This window comes from Vigna radiata, chromosome 6 (genome assembly GCF_000741045.1).
Source record: "Vigna radiata var. radiata cultivar VC1973A chromosome 6, Vradiata_ver6, whole genome shotgun sequence".
Classification (NCBI taxonomy): Eukaryota; Viridiplantae; Streptophyta; class Magnoliopsida; order Fabales; family Fabaceae; genus Vigna; species Vigna radiata.
Genome location: NC_028356.1, coordinates 4,201,345 through 4,221,029, shown reverse-complemented (window position 1 = coordinate 4,221,029; position 19,685 = coordinate 4,201,345). Strand labels below are relative to the sequence as shown.

The following is a 19,685-nucleotide window of genomic DNA, read 5'->3' as shown; positions in this document are numbered from 1 at the left end:
TAATTGCTTATATGCTTAATAAAACTAATTTTTTGATGATCTCATTTTATTACAATAAAAAGCAAAAAAAAATTCGTACACATTTCCGGCGGATGTTGTAAAACCTCGGTTATTTTCGATGTTTTTTTGCAAACTCCGGTTATTTCCCACGGTTTTTGCATAACCCCGGTCATTTCTGGCGGTTTTGGCAAAACTCCGGTTATTTCCAGTAGTTTTGACAAAATCTCCGTTAATAGTGACGCAGCTTTTTTCAGTGGTTTTTCACAGCTTTTCCAGAGGTTTTCTTAACCCCGAGTAACATACTTTCTAGAGGTTAAAACCTTCAGAAATGAAGAAATTAACCCCCAGTAAAAATCTAATTTTTTTTAGTGAAATGACTAACATGAATATAAAAAAACTCAATTTAATAATGTATTTGGACCTATATCTCAAATATGAATTTTATTAACCATAAAACTTTAAACCTATTTCAACTCCTTCGTAAAAATAAATATGTATCTCAATATTGAATTTTGTTAAAAAATAAATTTTAAACCTATACTAATAATTTCACAAAAATGAACCTACCAAATAACAAACTTGATTATGTTAGGTTTTAATAAATCATTTTAATACTATAGTCAAAAATAATTTAAAATCTACTCAACCATTGTACTTATACATACATACATACATACACACACACATATATATATATATATATATATATATATATATATATATATATATATATATATATATATATATATAAATTAACTTTATCTTTATAAATGATATAAGACTTCTTACAAGTTTTTCACACACAACTATGAAAGCTCAAAGATAGAAAACATATAATATAATGATGTTTGGATAAACTTTGGATATTTTCATATAAAAAGTAAACGATAACTTGATAATTACGTCTAACAATGTGAATTGGGTTGAGAATACAAATCTAAACCTGTGAAAAAGAAATGATGGACACGTATATAAATATACATACTGTAAGAGTCAAAAGTAGAAAAATAAAGGAAATGAATGAAATTAAAGCAATTCTAGACAAAAATTGACACTAGTGTAGCTAAGCAGCAAAGTTAAGGCTTGAACAACCCAAGAAAACCCACTTGGAAGGACACCTCAAACATTGAACCTGAAGTTAAGCCATGAAGACTCTTCCTCAAAGAAGTTATCTCAAGAGCTACAACACCAAAGCATAAGGCCTGGGCTACATAAGCAAACCCACCTTGGGAGGAAACCTCTATAGTTAGAGCCACAGGTGCATTGTTGAAGCCATGTCCTAAACAATTTATAAAAACAAAGGTGCTCTTTTGTTTTGAGAGACTTTTTGGAAGAGGTTCTTTGAGATATTTTTCAAGAGCTTCTTAGACACTTACCTTTGTTCTTAGTAAACATTATTAGAGGTCATAAGGGAGGACGATTCTTTATTACTTTGTATTGTTCACATCTATTATGAAGAGCTAAATCTCTCTAAGTATTCGAGTAAAGATGTAATTCTTTGGAAATATCTTGTTTTGGTAATGTTTTATTTATCAAAGTATGTTTTTATTACATATTTGTAAATTAGTTTATATTTATTGTTAGATGAACTTATTGCTCGTCTTATTTCATTAGCTTGGAATTGAGTGAGAATTGGTTTCAAGTTGTGGTCCAACTAATTATCCTTTTGCTTTTAGAAGCTAGGAATATTTAAGGTTATAGTTGACTATAGAGTCCTAATCTTAATGTAAGTGATCAATTCAAGTAGTCACTGAGGGATCATATTGAAATTTGGTGATCTTCGACTCTAGGTGTTAGGAATGGACCTAAAATTACATTTAAAGAGAACTCTCAAGACACGATTAATTGCATCTTTATAAATAATAACTGAATCATTACAAGAGAGATAAAAAGTGATAAAATCTAGCTTCAACACGTCTTGATTTTATTTTGGGTTAGTGAATATAGTGAAAGAAGATTTCATGCAAAAGTGAATTTAAGATATAGTGGTTAGGAGAGAAAAGTAAGTTGAAGGAGTTAGTTGGAGATAAGAAGTGAAGTGAGTTAATTAATTTTTTTAGTCATAATTGTGAAGTAGAAGTGTTTATTAATGATGCTAATGTGAATCATATGCAAGTAAAAATGTTTTCTTATGAGAAAATGTGAAGACTTTTATGTGAAGATAATGAGCATGAAAGAGTTAGTGAAAAGGAGATGAATATTCTAATGTTAATTTGGAATAAAAGGAAAAGATGTATTGGTTGAAACTAATGATAAATATATGTAACATTAGTGATGGTTATGTTAATTATAAATTAACACGTGACAATAAAATGCAGAGAACATATAGTCAGGATTTAAGAGATAAAATTTGAGTAAACATTTTGAATTCAAACTATAGATGAATTTTGCATCCTTGAAAAAATAAAAAGAATTTAGTACAAGATACACTAGTAAATGATAATGATATATAAGCTGAAATATTAATGGAAGGAATAAAGCCAAGTATAATTTATTGTGATTTTTTTTTTTTTACATACTGTAGTAGAATAAGCAAAATTTCCACTTATGGAATCAATGAAAATCTCAACATTCACATACTTAAGTGTTTTTAAACAAAAATATACTATATAAACCATGTGATCAAAATTGCAACTAATAAGATAAAAACTAGTAATGATGTTATGTGATTCAAATAATGGATAAGATCTGAGATTGAAATAAATATATTAATTGCATGGAGGACTAGAAAAATTACATTCTCATGAAAGACAACGACACCAAGAAGAAATCGTAGTGTTACACAAAAACAGGAGTTGAGATATTATTCAAACACAATAATAAAAACTTAGTAAAAATCATAATTCAAATCCAATGTAAACGTTACAAAAATGTCGTTATTTTCTTTTTCTTAAACTAAATATTAAAAAATAACAAACAAATACATAAGAAAAATATTTTATAATACGTCACTTTATTTGAAAAAATAGGCAACAGATATTTTGAACAAAAAATATAAATATTTACAAAATCAATGACATGACACTTTAAAATATTAGAGATTTATAACTTATTTAAACTTTTATTTTTATTTATTATGATCATATTTTCTCAAAAAAGAAGATGTGTGTCAACCTCTGCTTAATAAAACAAAATATCTATGTCGACATCGATGAGTTGGAAAAGTCTACCTATAGAGACTGAAAAAAAAAACTATATTAACGAATGTAACCTTTTCTTCTTTAGTTCTAATTAGAATAAATTAATCTAACGTGAAAAATATTTACACTATCAATTTATCATAATTAGAATTTATTAGCTTTTAAAATATCCACTTAAAAATAATATAAGTTTTAGTTTTATATCACGAACGTATTAAAAATTAAACTCATTATCACGTAAAATACACAACATTGTTTTTTTTTATTATTATTATTATACAAGTGAAAGATGTATATACGATTTTTGGTCTAAACCAACCCACAAAATATCATCATACGTACCCACCCCCAATTAATGGAAGGATGTTTTACAAAAGGTGATTCCGACCTTTCATTGTTTTGTTGTACAAACCTTTATGCATTAATACTACTAACTGCTACCGCTATCTCCCGTCAACTTTCCAAATTCATTATTTCCAAATTCATTATAACTATCTGACATATATGGTTAAAACAATATTATATTTTTAATGTCATAGATATTTTCTTTGCTAAATTTTTACTTCTTTTTTCAAATAGTTTAGTCATATATGGTCAAATATTATATTTTTAGTCAATCCCCATATTAAAAGGTAAATACAAAATAAAAAATAAATATAAGAGAGATACGTTTTAAGGAAGATTAAAATGATATTTACTAAAATTAAATATAGTTTCTCTTCTGCTAACTAATTGTTAAATGTGAAAAGTATCAAAATAGACTTGAAAGTTGATTCGAAAAAGTCATAAATAATGTTAATTTGGATAAAAAAATATTGAACATAAAGAGATGCTATCTTTTTTTTTAAGTGTGTTACAATAAGTTTTTTTTGTTAAAATAAATTTTAAATTTGTAAATTTTGTTTTTCATAAACTCACAGCTATCTTTTTTATATATAACCTTTATATCTTCCAAACATAACGAAAATGAGATAACAGTCTAGAAGAAACATGAAACTCAACGGATAAATCAAATAAATTCGAAAATTAATCACGCAACTTTTAATCCACTGAGCTGTTTTTTTTGTATACATATTATTAATGAAATTTATCAGAAAGTTATAAAATTGAGAAAATATATGTATATATATATAATTTTGTGTGCAATGAGAGGGTGCTGTAGAAAAATAGACTATTATAAATAATAATTTTCTTCATGTATATTCAACTCAGATCTAGAAAATTCTATTTATTGGGCAATAAAAAAGAAAAATATTTGTACGTTCAACCTTTCTATCTTCTACAATCCTAAACTGTATAATAAAATAATTTAAAAATGAATGTTCATGTGTCATCCACCACTAAATAGATGTTGATATTCATTTTCTGCTTTATTTATATTCGCACTGGAGGTTGGCATTCTGTGACGTGGCTTGCAACATCATGGTGCTAGCGTATCCGTCACGTGGAGTTCTCTCACCCTCACATCACTACAACTGTGGGCCCCACTCCCTTCCTCTCTCCCTCAAATCTCAAGAGGAAGCCATCACACCCACACGCTTTCTCTCTCTTTCTCTCTCTCTCTCTCTTCAAAATCCCAAAGCCGAACCAAAACAACCATCACAAGTTCGCAACCTCAACTCTGCGATAAAAAAAAGTAACTAACCTCATGGAAGAGCTCTCCGCGGGGCCTCTCGTCCCCGCCGTCGTCAAACCTGAGGCTTCCAGAGCCGCCGCCGCCGATACAGGCGCATCCGCCGCCGCATCTGGTGACACGTTCCCGGCCTCCACGTCGGAGCTGGACAAGGACTTTCTGTGTCCGATTTGCATGCAGATCATCAAGGACGCGTTCCTTACCGCGTGCGGCCACAGCTTCTGTTACATGTGCATCATCACTCACCTCCGCAACAAGAACGATTGCCCTTGCTGCGGCCACTACCTCACCAACACCAACTTGTTCCCTAACATTTTATTCGACAGGGTTCGCTTCCTTTTCATCCTCTTCTCTATAAATATATACTTACGTTTCATTATGCAATGTTCGTTTTCATTTGCGAGTTTCCGGAAAGTGAAGAATCGTTTAGTTTTTTATTTTTACTTTTATTTTATTTTTGTGTGTAATGTGTGTGGCGAAAAATGCTGGTTCGAGTCCCTAGATCTTTCTGTTTGCACTTGTAGTGCTTGTAATTACTAATTTCTCCTTATAATGTTGCTTACTCAAACTTTTGGCGTGTGATTCGATCATCACCTCCTCTATAGTTCCGTTGCTTTTGCACCGAAACTTGAATTGATTTTCGCTTGCGAGTTTTCTTAAACCCTGTGTTTAAGAGAAGAATCGTTAAGTTTTCAGCAGAATGTGTGTTGCGAGTGAAGCTGTCTGGATTCTTTTGATCTTTCTTTTGGCGCTTGTAATTAATTATTGACAATTGCAATGTTGCTTACTGAAACGTCGTAGTTCTTAGAGTGTGACTTTTATCTTCCAAATACATTGGAAATGCAGCTCATTGTTGTACGGTTTATGTACCACATTTGTAGCTACTGAAGAAGACTTCTGCGCGTCAAATATCAAAAACTGCTTCACCTGTGGAACATTTCCGGCAGGCATTGCAAAAGGTTAGTTATGCTTTCACTCTTTTTTTTTATTAGAATTTGTCCATTGGTGAACATGTCACTTGTGCAATAGTAAGAGGTTTTTGTTGTATTTTAGTCTGTTCATCTTACTTTTTGTGTTCTGTTAAATTATGAATATAAGCCTAGAAGAATGTCTGTAGATGTTTCTATAATTGGACCATCTAATAACAGTAGAGCAGATGGAAGAGGATTATATTATAACTGGAGCGGGTCTTATTCCTTTTTGGTATAACCAGGAGGTGTAGTCTCCCTCTTACTACTGGGTCACTATTTTTGAGGTAAAGTAGTACCGTAGTACCTTAACTTTGTGTCCAAGCTAGGGATTGAATTGTAGACCTTGGTTAAGGAACCCAATGGCAAAACTGTCTATGCTACTTGAAGTGATGAAAAATCAGTGATTATGTATTCTCAGCTGATGTATATGTGTTTGTGTATATATATATATGTATGCATATAGAACTGAGTACAAGTACATCCCAAAAACAACTTTATGTAAGCTGCCCAGGGGTCATACTTTTAAAACTCTCCCTCAAGCTGGAGCATATTAATTGTATGCACCATGGTTGAAACATATAAATTCATTTTTAGGCCTTTTCAGGAACATAGTGAAAATGTATGGAAGCTGGTCGTAGTTGGTAAATCCAATGCTAAATGACAACAATCTCTGTGTGTTTGGTTTTTTCATGAAACAAAGGATTGAAAGCAATATGAAGAACTGTTTGATTATCACAATCCAACTTCATTTGCTCAACTTCACAAAATTTCAACTGGTGAAGGAGTTGTTTAATCTACACAACTTCACAAGTAGTTAGAGCCATAGATCTATATCCAACTTCTGCATTAGATTGGGAAACAACATTTTGTTTCTTCAAAGCCTCCCTAATATAACTTAATTTAACAAATTAACCTCGAGGTTATTGCTTTAGACCATAGAGAGTGGGATCACAACACTAGACTGTTACCGAGCAACAAATCTAGGAGATTGTTCTATGTAAGTTTTCTCCTCAAGATTACAATAAAGGAAAATGTTTTTAATGTCAAGTTGGGGAAGCGACAGATGACAAATAGTAGCCATTGCAAGAAAAAGTCTAACAATGTTGATTTTGTCCGTGAGAGAGAATTGTCATTGTAGTCAGGTCCATAAATTTGTATATATCCTTTAGCCACCAGTCGAACTTTAAGACAATTTATTTCACCATTTGGTTCAAAATAGCATAGACCTATTTACAACCAATAGTCTTCTTTCCAAATGGAGAGGAACAAGCTCTTACGTGCCAATGCTTGTAGGAGCTTGCATTTCACCGATATAATTGTAATTGTAGTCAGGTCCATAAATTTGTATATATCCTTTGGCCATCAACCGAATTTTAAGACAATTTATTTCACCAGTAGGTCCAACTTTAATAGCATAGAACCTATTTACAACCAATAGTCTTATTTCCAAATGGAAGAGGAACAATCTCTTACGGGCCACTGCTTGTAGGAGTTATTTTTCATCAATCGTAGCTTATCTGATGATAATCCAACAAATTATAAATAGGATATGGATTATGAGTAGATCAAATACCTTTCTTTAAGAGTAATAGACCATTTTGAAGTGGAGTCATGTGAGAGTTGATGGAGAAGGATCCATGGTAGGAGAAGGTGTTGGAGGAGGATTTGTAGTATGAGAGACTTTGGGAAGAGTGGGCGGAGTTGTGTCTTGCATTGGTATGTAAGGAAAGGTCACGGGGAAATGTTAGATTGGTTTGAATTAGGGCTGGAATCTAGAGGACCAAAGGTTGGAAAAGGGAGAACATGTTGAATGGACATAGGAGCTTCCACAACGGATGAGAAAAAAGACATGTTTCAAATACTCTTGGTAGTCCTCGTCAGAAAACCATGCGAGGAGTACCAACTCTCTTGGGTATGACCCATTTTTTGTAGTGTCTACATTGAGCACGACCACTCTAGTCACCATGTCATACTCAGTTGCAGTGACCTCCTCCACTTTCTTGTGATACCATTGTTTATGTGTAAACAACTTCAATTGAATTTTCATTTGTCAACAAGGTAGGCACCCAAAGTAGTTTAGTGACTAAGTTGTTCACTGAAAGAATTTGATCACCAATTAAAATTTGGTCATGTACATTATCAAAATCTGAGCATAGAATTCTTAGAATTAGGACCATGCATAACTTATCACATTTTTTGTTGACATTTTTCAATAAATTAGCCAGAACAAATCTCGATAATTCTTCTTCTATTGCCAGTGCCTTTGCTACATGGGAGATCATATCGTGATTGGTCTATGTGAGAGAGAATACTCTTTGAGTTGCATCAAAGAGACGTTGAATGTTTATTACCAAAAATATCATGCACATTTTTTTCCAAAAAGAACATGTCTTAAAGGATCTATGAATTTCTGAGACATTCTGTTCATCTGACTGTCATAAAGGAACATGTAATCAGAAGTCGATTATTTACCTTTGAGATTTTTCTTCATTTGGAACAACATAAACTTCCTTTACCAAATGGTCATTGTATCCTTGATCAAGGAATCATGACTCCATGAATGTGGACTAAGATGAATAGCTTTTCTAATTGAGCTTTGTAGTGGTAATAGTGGAGAAAAACTAGTGGTCGTTCCGAAGACAATACCCATAGACAAATTTGAGGAGAGAGGGGGAAAACCTAGTCACGAGGGGAAGAAACCCTGTCTATAAGGGGAGAGAGTTGTGTGCAATGAACCAGGAGGATAAGGGAAGAAACCTATGTAGAAGATGTTGACGAAATGAACAACAGGATCTGGTGTGATTCTGGCGCTAGAGTGGTGAAGACCCTTGGGACACACACAACAGCCATAATTTTAACAGTGCTAACAACTTTTGGTCTGAAATTGGTTTTTAACATTCTTTACTCTATATATTTCTTGCATTTTTTATTGTATGTCATTAGGCTAGATCAAGGAATGTAATATTTGTTTTAACTCATGTCATTTTATTGTCGAATATAATTTTGGAATGAATTTTAATTAAGTTGTGGAACCAGTTGTAGTATATCGTGTTTTGTTTGGAGCTCATACAATTTAGAATATTGAAGATCACTAGATGATTATATATTTCTGTTTCAAATGAAACTGTGGATATCGATGATGCTTTATCTTGTCTGTGATTCCTTTTTCTGTTTTTTATGTTTTTAATACAGGGTTGCGATGTGACAATTAAAGAGCTAGACACTCTTTTGTCACTTCTTGCTGAAAAGAAAAGAAAAATGGAGCAAGAAGAAGCAGAGAGAAATATGCAAATATTGTTAGATTTCCTACATTGCTTACGCAAGCAAAAAGTTGATGAGTTGAAGGAGGTGTGCTGGCTGCAATCTCTCTCTACCCTAAATTATTGCTTAGTTGCTAATATTTTCCATTTTTCTTTCTTCTGTTTGCACTAGTTGGTCTTTATAGTACTACTGATTTCTGTTACATTTTTCTCTGCTTATTGCTACAATTGGTGTTTGAAATTTTCACTTTTAGGTTCAAACTGATCTCCAATTTATAAAAGAGGACATTAATTCTGTAGAGAAACATAGAATGGATTTGTATCGAGCACGAGACAGGTACTCTGTAAAATTGCAAATGCTTGATGATTCCGGTGGAAGAAAATCGTGGCATTCATCAGTGGACAAAAGCAGCAGTGGCCTTATATCTAGTCCGCTAAATCTTCGTCGAGGAGGGTTGTCGTCAGGCAGCCATACTAAGAAAAATGATGGAAAGTCCCAAATTAACTCTCAAGGGCATGGAGTTCAGAGAAGGGATGCCGTCACTGGATCAGAGTCACCACATATAAATCAATCGGGTCTTGCCCTAGTTAGAAAAAAGAGGGTCCATACACAGGTTTTCTTGGTTTAATATTTCATGCCTGGAATTTTACACTTCTATTTTTATTTTATGTCAATTGGTTTCAGATATTTTGTTAAAAGCTTCTTGCCTAAGAATAAGTTTGTTTTCATGACGGGTAAAAGCAATTATAATTTTGGAGAAAGATTTAAATCTTAACTTCGAATTTTTTAAAAAAATTGTAATTTTGGAGAATCATTTATTCCAGAAGAAGTAGTTCTGCACCTTTTCATAAGCATGTCCCATTCAAATGTACGAACAACAATGTTGAAATTTTCTGCTTGATCAACACAAGTTGAGCTTAGACTCTTCGCTTTTTATATTTAATTTATGGTCATTTATGTTGCCACTAGCTTCTGAATTAATGTGGCAATAACACATATTAGGAGAGACTTAGACTTAGCTCCCAGGCTGTTTAGTTCCACAGAACTTAAAAAGACAGCTACAAATTTAGGATGCGCAAAGGCTAAAATGAGTCAGTTGACATGAGAAAAAGGTAGAAATCTTGTTTTTTTAAATTCTAAAAGCTGTATATTAGGTAGATATTGAATAGAGATGGCTTGTATGCAAAAAGATGGTTAGCAAATATCAATATGGAGCTCCTGTGAACTATGTGTCTGGACAACAAAGGCAAAGAAAAATAAGAAATGATCTAAGTGGTGTAAGTTGTATACATTGAGGAGTTTAGCAAGGAAACGGATTTAAAGGATACTTATCATTTTACAGAAAAATAAAATTGATGACAATAAGATATAGATCTAGGAATCATGCTTTAAGATTCAACTGTATCATGATTGTGCTGTACGAACATTGACAGCCAAATGTGTTATGAAACTCTTGTTGACCTAAAGACGTTATATTTATGTAATAGTGCTAGTAATGCATTAAGCAAATTATCTCTAATTCAATACCCTTGCAGGCTTGGTTTTTGAGACCATAACTAGAATTAACTAATTAATACAGGCACAAATATCAATGTATCATGATACAATTTCTCGAGATACAAATTTATAATCAATCTCAATTAGAATGAATGTCTTATCAGTCATAGAAACTAAATACCTTTAAAAATTTAGCTAGCTTAGAAAAGTAGTTTCTTTATTATTGTCATGTAACTTTGGTCATGAATTTTGTAAACAGTTTTAGCATATACCTTTTTTTTTTATAATTGAATTTGCAACTATAGACTTGGTTTACTTTTTCCTCCCTGAATCCTTTTTTATTCCCTTCCTGTGGTCTAGTTTAATGATCTACAAGAGTGTTACCTACAAAAGCGACGACATGCAGCTGATAAGCCCCATAGCCAACAAGAAAGGGAAATGAGTCTCATAAGTCGAGAAGGTTATAGTGTTGGTCTTGAAGATTTTCAGTCAGTCTTGACAACTTTCACACGCTACAGGTATAGTTATCAGTTTATTCAAATATCCAATTCTTAGGACTTGAGGGTCAAAGGGTATTTTGCATTAAGAGTGAAAGAGACTCAAATTGGTTAGGAACAGTTAAGATATCTGTTAGATTATTAGAGTAGGTTCAATTAGATGGCGTTGTATTAACTAAGGAAGAAAGCAGTCATGTAGGAAAGTGTATCTTGTATTAACTAAGGAAGGTCTCCTTGCTCTATTCAGTTCTAGCCAATAAATAAATCGTTCTTTCGTTTCTACTTTTCCAATGGGGTTCTTAACAAATAATGCTGGGGTTAATATCAATCACTACTATATTTAGTTAGCTATATACAGTTATCTCTAACTATTTTGCTTCATTTGAAACAGTCGATTGAGAGTCATTGCAGAACTAAGACATGGGGATATATTTCATTCAGCAAATATAGTGTCCAGGTGAATTTTGAAATTGTTTATAGAACACTTGCGTTTTGATATTTTTTATTTGTGCTGCCTTTACTTTTAGAAAAACCTAATCAATCTTTTTGTTCAGTTCCAACCTATTGTCACTTTTGGTTTGTGGTTGGCATAACTCAGAAAAGCATGCTATGGGTAAACAATAGTTGTATTTTTAATTTAATCAGTAATATGTGGCGTTGTAATATTTTAATAATGTGTGTATCATCAGATATGCGAGATCATTTTGTTGGGATGGAATTCTATTTCTCTTTCTTTTTAATATTGGATGCAAATGACGTGACTGTGATTTTCTTCATTAGTTAACGTTATTTATCATCATTGCCCCCATTCACTGATTTAACTTGAATGCTCCGTTTGGTAGAGGGGAAAACAATAGTGGGAGTGGAATATAAAAGAAAAGAAGAGAAATAGATGAGAATTGAGTGGAAGGAGAAACTTTTTGGTTGGAAAGAATTGAGGATAAAGAAAGATGATTTTATTTATTACTATTAACAATATTGTTTAATTATTTATTATTATAATAATTAAAAGAATAAAATATAGACCCATAAATAATTATGGGTGTCTCCACAACTTCAAATGGTCACGTTTTCTTCTCTTTTCATCACACATCTTGCTAACCCAATCACCACACCTTCCTCCATTTCTCTTCCTCACTCATCAACTCTACGAACTGGAAAAGTCAATGTTCTGTACCACCACTCATCTTTTATTTAGTAAAAACCCTTTTATGGTTGTTATTGATTTCACAAACTATCATATACAAAGAAAAATATATCTACCAACTCAGGAAAATAGGAAGAGAAATATCTCTAAAACCTGATGCCCCAAGCTCAGGGTGGGTGAGACACAGTAAGTAGATAAACCGGAATGGGTTTGAATGGTAGAGAAAAAAAATCTGGTAGGAGATAAAGCTTTAGTAAGGATTGCATGTTTCATCAGAAGCATTATATTATTGGGTACGGATGGATGTATAAGTGAAGAGTTTGAAATAGGTTCAGTGGTTCGGGTGATGAAGATGGTTTCTGTGATGAGATTATAGACATATTGGATTAAATAGTAGAAAAAGGTGTGGAAGCAGGTTTAACGGGTTTAAAGAGTTCAAAATAGAGAAACCTGTTTTCATTTAAAATAACATATTCAGAAAAGTAAAGTCGGTCAAAAGGAGATAAGAATTTGTAACCCTTGTGAGAGGCTGGGTATCCAGGGATGAGACATTCTTGAGATTGAAAATCCATTTTGTCTGCATTATATGGTCTAAGAAAAGGCAAGAAAGTGCATCCAAAAGTCTTGAGAAATCCATAATGAGGTTCTGTCTTGGAAAGAAGAATGAATGGTACAACAAAGTTAACTGTAGTAGAGGGTAAGTGATTTGTAAGGTAAACTGGTGTAAGTAAGTTATGGTCTCAGTGTAAGGGGAGAGAGGCTTAGCCGGGAAGAGTAAGATCATTTCCAGACTACGGTGGTGCTTTCTTTTAATAGTAGCATTATGATGATGAGTATGTGAATATATGATTCTATGATTAATGCTAATAGAAGTAAGATAATCGTGAAAAGGATGAAATTCACCATCCCTGTCCATTTGCCGACTTTAGTTTTAGTATTAAACTGAAGTTTAACCATGATCGAAACTGTTGAAAATAGACTAGGCGTCTGATCTGGGTTTTAAAAGAAAAATCCTAGTAAATCTACAGTAAGCATCCACAAACAATTATAATAAGAAAAGTCATTAGTGGATGAAATGTAGAAGGAAATTATGATAGACGAGAGAACGATGTGAAGACCTATATATAAGGACTAGAGAATAGCCTTTGGGAAGAGTTAGTTGTAACTGATTACACCATCCATTTAATAAACACAATAAACAAAAGACACACTTAACAGAAAAATACAAAGAGAAATATCTCTAACAACTAATAGAAAAATGCAAAGAATTATCTCTAACAAATAGTGGTGGTAATTCAAGGCGTATGTTATATATCTTTACCTTTGCTTGAATTCTTTAAACACTTGTAATGCCAACTATGTCTAAACAGTATTTTTAACTTTACCCATGGAAGAACTTTTGTCATGATGTCCTCTGATACCAATAATTCCTTTTAGAAAGTATAGTAAATAGCTGAGTAGTTTCTCAATACATAAATCTGGACTCTGCAAAATCCTTTGATAATCAGTAACCCAATATCCCTCGTACTACTTGTGAATTTACTGGAAATTATTCCATTGATGAACTGTTGTGTCTACCTGTCTGGATACAGGTGTTACTGGAACAGTTAAAGCAATGACTTTTAATAAAAAATTTATTCTCATTATTGTTATGTTCCTAGATTGGAATTCTCAAATATGATTATCATAGGCATTTTTTCAAGTTTTTTGACGTAAAGTTTAGTGTATAAGGCCCTTGTTATCATATTGGTTATAAAGTATGAGGTCGTGATTGGCTGAGTACTAGGTCTTGAAAGTGTTGTCATGCTGGTACTAAACTTGCTGTTCATACTTGTTCACATTTTATGCTGGAGATAGTTCACGTTGAGATAATAATACTAGGCACTCTGACAGACAAGTGGGGCTTTATTTGTATAAAGTTAGGCAGAATAAACTGTCATTGAATAAAGTGGTCATATTACATTTCTACATATATTTGAGTACTCAAATTTTCTTATAAATATATTTTCTGAATGCGTGGATTTACCATGTATGTTGCAGCATAGAGTTTGACCGTGATGATGATTTGTTTGCTACTGCGGGAGTTTCTCGGCGCATTAAAGTTTTTGACTTTTCTGCTGTAAGATGGATCCCCTATTATTTTGAATTTAAATATAGTTTTTTATTTCTTCTCTTTTCATTGTTAATGTTAGCACTTTTGTAAAATTTGTTTTTATAGATTCTGTTAATTAATGTTTCATCTATTTTTAGGTGGTAGTGGGGTCCTTCATAGTTTACTTGGAATAAAACATTTTCCTATTATGACTTATGATGATGAAAATTTCACTGATATTATTACATAGACAATGTCTTTAAATTTGACCAATTTGTCTTTAATTCAGCTACAAAACCTTGTTCTCAGCAAAACCTTTATTCTCCTCTTGATATTTGACAACATATTAGTAACCCTTCATGGGACATATGAAGTATATCATAAAATCGGAAAGATTTAAAGAATTTCACATTCTTCATTTAAAGTAGAAGCATCTCCTTGGAAAATTGGAATTATTTGATGTATGATCTTTTTTTCGTTAAATTTGTGTTCTAGTATATAACTAAGCGCACCTACACAACCAAAATCAGAAATTTGCTGCACTATGTATAAAATGATGCTGGAGGGGTTGTGTATTTAAACAAAGCATAAGGCACGCTTTCTGTAGGATTTTTGAACCTAGTGTAAGGGTTCACCCTCTAAATATTTCTTAAACAAATAGTAATAGATTATGAATACAAAATAACCTTTCCCTATGTTATTGCTTTCCAGGTTGTGAATGAACCCACAGATGCTCATTGTCCAGTTGTGGAGATGTCTACACGTTCAAAACTTAGTTGCTTGAGTTGGAATAAATATGCGAAGAACCAAATAGCTAGCAGTGATTATGAAGGAATTGTGACTGTTTGGGATGTAACCACTCGGAAGGTAACTGTTGAATACACATGGTCAGTTTGTTCTTGTATCAGCTGTTTTCTTGTCTTAATTCATTAATATCGTTTTTGATGGTTATATGCTTGTCAAAATGTTCTACAGAATGCTTACCCATGGCTATTATTTTTCCTATTGCAGAGTTTAATGGAATATGAAGAGCATGAAAAGCGAGCATGGAGTGTTGATTTTTCAAGAACAGATCCCTCTATGCTTGTATCTGGTAGTGATGACTGCAAGGTACTCAAACATTTATTTGGTAGTTTTGATGGCTATTTCCCTGGATTGCTTCTGTAATTTCCAATGTTTTGTGTAATGAAACACACTTAAAATATGTTTGTGACATTAATTTAAACTTCTTTTACAGATTTTAAAAGTTTTCCCACTTTTTTGCACTTTGCTTACTCGAATTTAATTAGTATTGGCATGGTATCTGTTGTATGATTGAAAGTGATTGAATAATCAGATACCATGGTATCTCTTTTAATATGTGTCTTTTCAAGCAGGTCAAAGTTTGGTGCACAAATCAGGAAGCTAGTGTTCTAAATATAGACATGAAAGCAAACATATGTTGTGTCAAGTACAATCCTGGATCTGGCAATTATATTGCAGTATGTACCTTTCATTCAGTTAAAGTATAGAAACAAGTATAAATATAGTTCATTTTAGATTTGATCCAGTCCATACTATCTTCTATTCTGCTGAGAACTTGTGACGATTGTCATCTCAAAGCAATATACTTTGTATTTACTTTATTATAATTAATGATATTTCTGTCGTAATTGTTTAACCATGTTAAATATGTTAACTTATACATTGTATTACCTATTTGACCTATGTGTAGTTGGATCATTATTATTTTGTATACCTTTAATATAAGGGTTCCTTTAAATGGATAACTTTGCCAAGAGATGAAACAATCTCTCGTAAGCATTTTCCAGCATTTTTCAAAGAAGCATTTATGCAATTACTTAGATCAAAGATTTTGGATATCTTAAATACTTTATGGTCATTGAAATAGTTCAAGCAAAAGGAAGATATTGTAATTTCTCAAAGCAAATACACCTTCAATATCCTAAAAGGAATTTGTATGATTGATTGTAGACCTTTGAATAGTCCAATGGATCCAAATCAGAAACTAGTGACAAAACAAAGTGAGTTCTTCTTGGACCAAAAAACATACAATATGTTGAGAAATTTATTTCACACTATTACTAGACTTGAGTTGTCTTTTTGCAGTTGGAGTGATTAGTTCCTTTATGCGGTCTCCTCATCTTGTCCATTGAATTGTTGTAATTCACACCAGAACATGAATGATATGTAAAGATAAGAGAAATACTTAGGTGACAGTGTATAATGATCTTGATTGAACAAGATCTCCTATAGATAGACAATGCATTACTGGATGTCGTGTTTTCATTGGAGGTAAGATTGTTCTGTAGAAAAGCAAGTAACCAAATGTGGTTGCTTGATCTAGTGCTAAAGTTTAGTATAGGACGATGACATCAGTTCCTTGTGAATCTGTATGGATAAAACAATTATTCTAGGAGTTGTAATCTCCAGAAATTTGACAAATGAGCATGTACTATTATAAGCAAACAGCTATTCACATTGCATCTAGTCCTATATTTCATGAGAGAACTAAACTAAGAGAGATTGATAATCATTTTATTTGAGGGAAGTTGTCAAATAAAATTTATGCTCCAATGATTAGCTTACAGATATTTTGACTAAGTTCATGGGAGAACCTCTAATTTTTGTGTAGAATGATCATTACTTTTCTGAATATCTCTGATGTAATTCCTTAAAGGTTGATAATTATTTTTTTATATATCTTTGATCTCTCTTTAGCATTTTCTTTTTCATAATTCTCACAATTTTTTTGTTTTTGTAGTAGTTAGTACTAGTTGTACTTAATAGATATCAACATGATTGTGTTTCTTGTCTGCCCATATATTTATTCTGCATATAGAATTTTTCTTACAGAAAACATTAGACTAAGAGCTACTTGTATGCATATTGATTTAGTACCAGTGCATGTAAGCATATAAATATTGTTGATAAATGTTATAAATATCATTCTAATAACTAGTAATAAACATGTAGTATAATTGTCTGCTATTATCAAATTTCAATGATTCATTTGAACTTGATTGCAGTCTGAAATTAGTTAATGACTGATTATCTTTGTACATTGATATTGATAGCAGTCTCAAATTTCAATGGTTCAATTTTGATATGTCTAATACAGGCATTCTTTGTATATTTTTGCAGGTTGGATCAGCAGACCACCACATTCATTATTATGATTTGAGAAATATTAGTCGGCCAGTCCATGTTTTCAGTGGGCATAAGAAGGCTGTTTCATATGTGAAATTTTTGTCCAATTATGAACTTGCTTCTGCATCAACAGATAGTACACTGAGATTATGGGATGTGAAGGAAAACTTAGCAGTGAGTAACGTGAACAAAATGATTTGGTTGATTTTTTTTCAAATTCATTGTACATTTTATATTTAGTTTGTGGATGATATTAACTTTTGTTACTTTGTTTAATGTTATAGTCATCACTCTGCCTCTAGATGTTACATGTCATACTGAATTTTATCTGAAAATCTAATAGCTTTTTATATTAGTCCAATTTCATACCTATTGTGTAATATAAATGTATACCAATGTCATACCTATTGTCTACTATAAATGTATATCAATATCATTGCACCAATATGATACCTATTGTGTAATATAGATGTGTATATATATATATTTTCATTTTCATTCAAATCTGTGCAGGTCCGCACTTTCAAAGGTCACGCAAATGAGAAAAACTTTGTCGGACTCACTGTTAGCAGTGAATATATTGCATGCGGGAGTGAAACAAATGAAGTCTTTGTCTACCACAAGGTTTGTGGTGTTAAATTGTCTTTTTCTTGTGTATTTTACCTTTTACTTAGCTGAGGATTCAATTGGGGTTTTGCAGGAAATCTCAAAACCTTTGACTTGGCATAGATTTGGGTCCCCTGATATGGATGATGCCGAAGATGAGGCAGGATCATACTTTATTAGTGCTGTATGTTGGAAGAGTGATCGCCCAACTATTTTAACTGCCAACAGTCAAGGCACCATTAAAGTGTTGGTGCTTGCAGCTTGATCATGAGCAAAATGAATAGAATGTGGATTTGGTGTTATCTTTTTCCCATGCTATGATTGTATCATTTGTTAATTGTACATAATATTCAAATGTATATTGCAGGTTTTAGGATCTTAATGCAACATCTGAACATGTATCAATAAACCAATTGAGGGACCGATCATTAAATTTTACCAATTGAGGACCTCAAATGTATTAAAATTTTGTACTAACAAATTCCCCGGATACAAAAAAGATAAACTTTGGCATGTGATAGTAATAATATTGGCAAAGCACATGATATATATGATTTAAATTTTTAAATTCATAATAATTATTATTACTATTGTGTTAAAGTTTTGGTTATCAATTGATTATCAAAGTAAACTTAATTTAACTTAGTTGTCCTTTGGTTGTTACATAAAGTTAAGGTCCTTGGAGAACAACACTTATTGAGGTTTCTCATTATATTGTCATTTTTTGGTAAGCACAGGATGTGCCAAGTGTCTTATTTTATTTTTTTCAACATTCTCACTTCCAACCTTTGTGTTTCTGTGGAGAATAGATATGATTGGATTTATTTATTTTTATTTTTTTTTTATGGAATGAAGCTTGAAAAGAGACTGTTTTAATACAATTGAGATAGTTGGTTGTTACTGCTTGCAATGAGGACCAGTTGTTCATTCATACAATGATGTACACTTTACATTTCAAAGCTTTCATCATCTGATTATAACACTCTACATTTCAAAGCTTAAATGCAAAAACTACCTTTCGGAATATAAACTGTGTAGAGGACAAGTATGGGAATGCATTTATCTCTTGTAATCATATCTTTATACTCTCTCAATGATGCACCTTTCGGAATATAAACTGTGTAGAGGACAAGTACGGGAATGCATTTATCTCTTGTTATCATATCTTCCTTAGTAGGTGAGATACCATGTATTTGTGATGACTCAATTAAGGGTGGTGCATAGAACATCCTAAACTTCTTTTCTCTTTTTACTGTCTTTTCAAAATTTCCAATTAGTCCCCTTCAAAATGTCGAGAAATTCTGAATGTTGCATTTGGTAGTATTTACACATTTCCCCTTTACTTTTGGTTTAATTTTTAGTCTACAATAGTTTTTACTGAGCAACAGACTAAATTCCCTTTTCAAACAATTTGGACTGGCTGTAACCAAAAGAAAAGGATTCAAACTAATCAGTAAATATTCTGATTTATTGTTTCAAAGGTGTTCACTTGACCTTTATTAATGACAAAATCACAAGACCTGTAATGCTAAGATTACTTAGAATTTTAAAAGGTTTTGGTCTATATATAAGAATAATGACCACTAAAAGTCACAAAGCAAACTATAGAAAACAATTACAATTATAAAATAAACTCATTAACTTTTTTTCTTCTTAAAAGAAATGTTATTCTACTATCTGTGACTAACATT

At 32.2% G+C, this 19,685-nt stretch overlaps 1 protein-coding gene across 1 annotated transcript; it reads left to right on the top strand.

The window, feature by feature from the left end:
• Window positions 1-4,670: 4,670 nt before the first annotated feature.
• Window positions 4,671-18,541, top strand: LOC106764768 (E3 ubiquitin-protein ligase COP1). The gene is made up of 13 exons (XM_014649148.2): window positions 4,671-5,100; window positions 5,655-5,732; window positions 8,937-9,092; window positions 9,259-9,618; window positions 10,863-11,020; window positions 11,391-11,456; window positions 14,187-14,265; window positions 14,950-15,105; window positions 15,250-15,348; window positions 15,615-15,719; window positions 17,383-17,562; window positions 17,902-18,012; window positions 18,089-18,541. Exons 1-13 carry the CDS (start codon window positions 4,789-4,791, stop codon window positions 18,257-18,259), a joined length of 2,031 nt encoding a protein of 676 aa, XP_014504634.1. The 5' UTR covers window positions 4,671-4,788; the 3' UTR covers window positions 18,260-18,541.
• The last annotated feature ends 1,144 nt before the right edge of the window (window positions 18,542-19,685 follow it).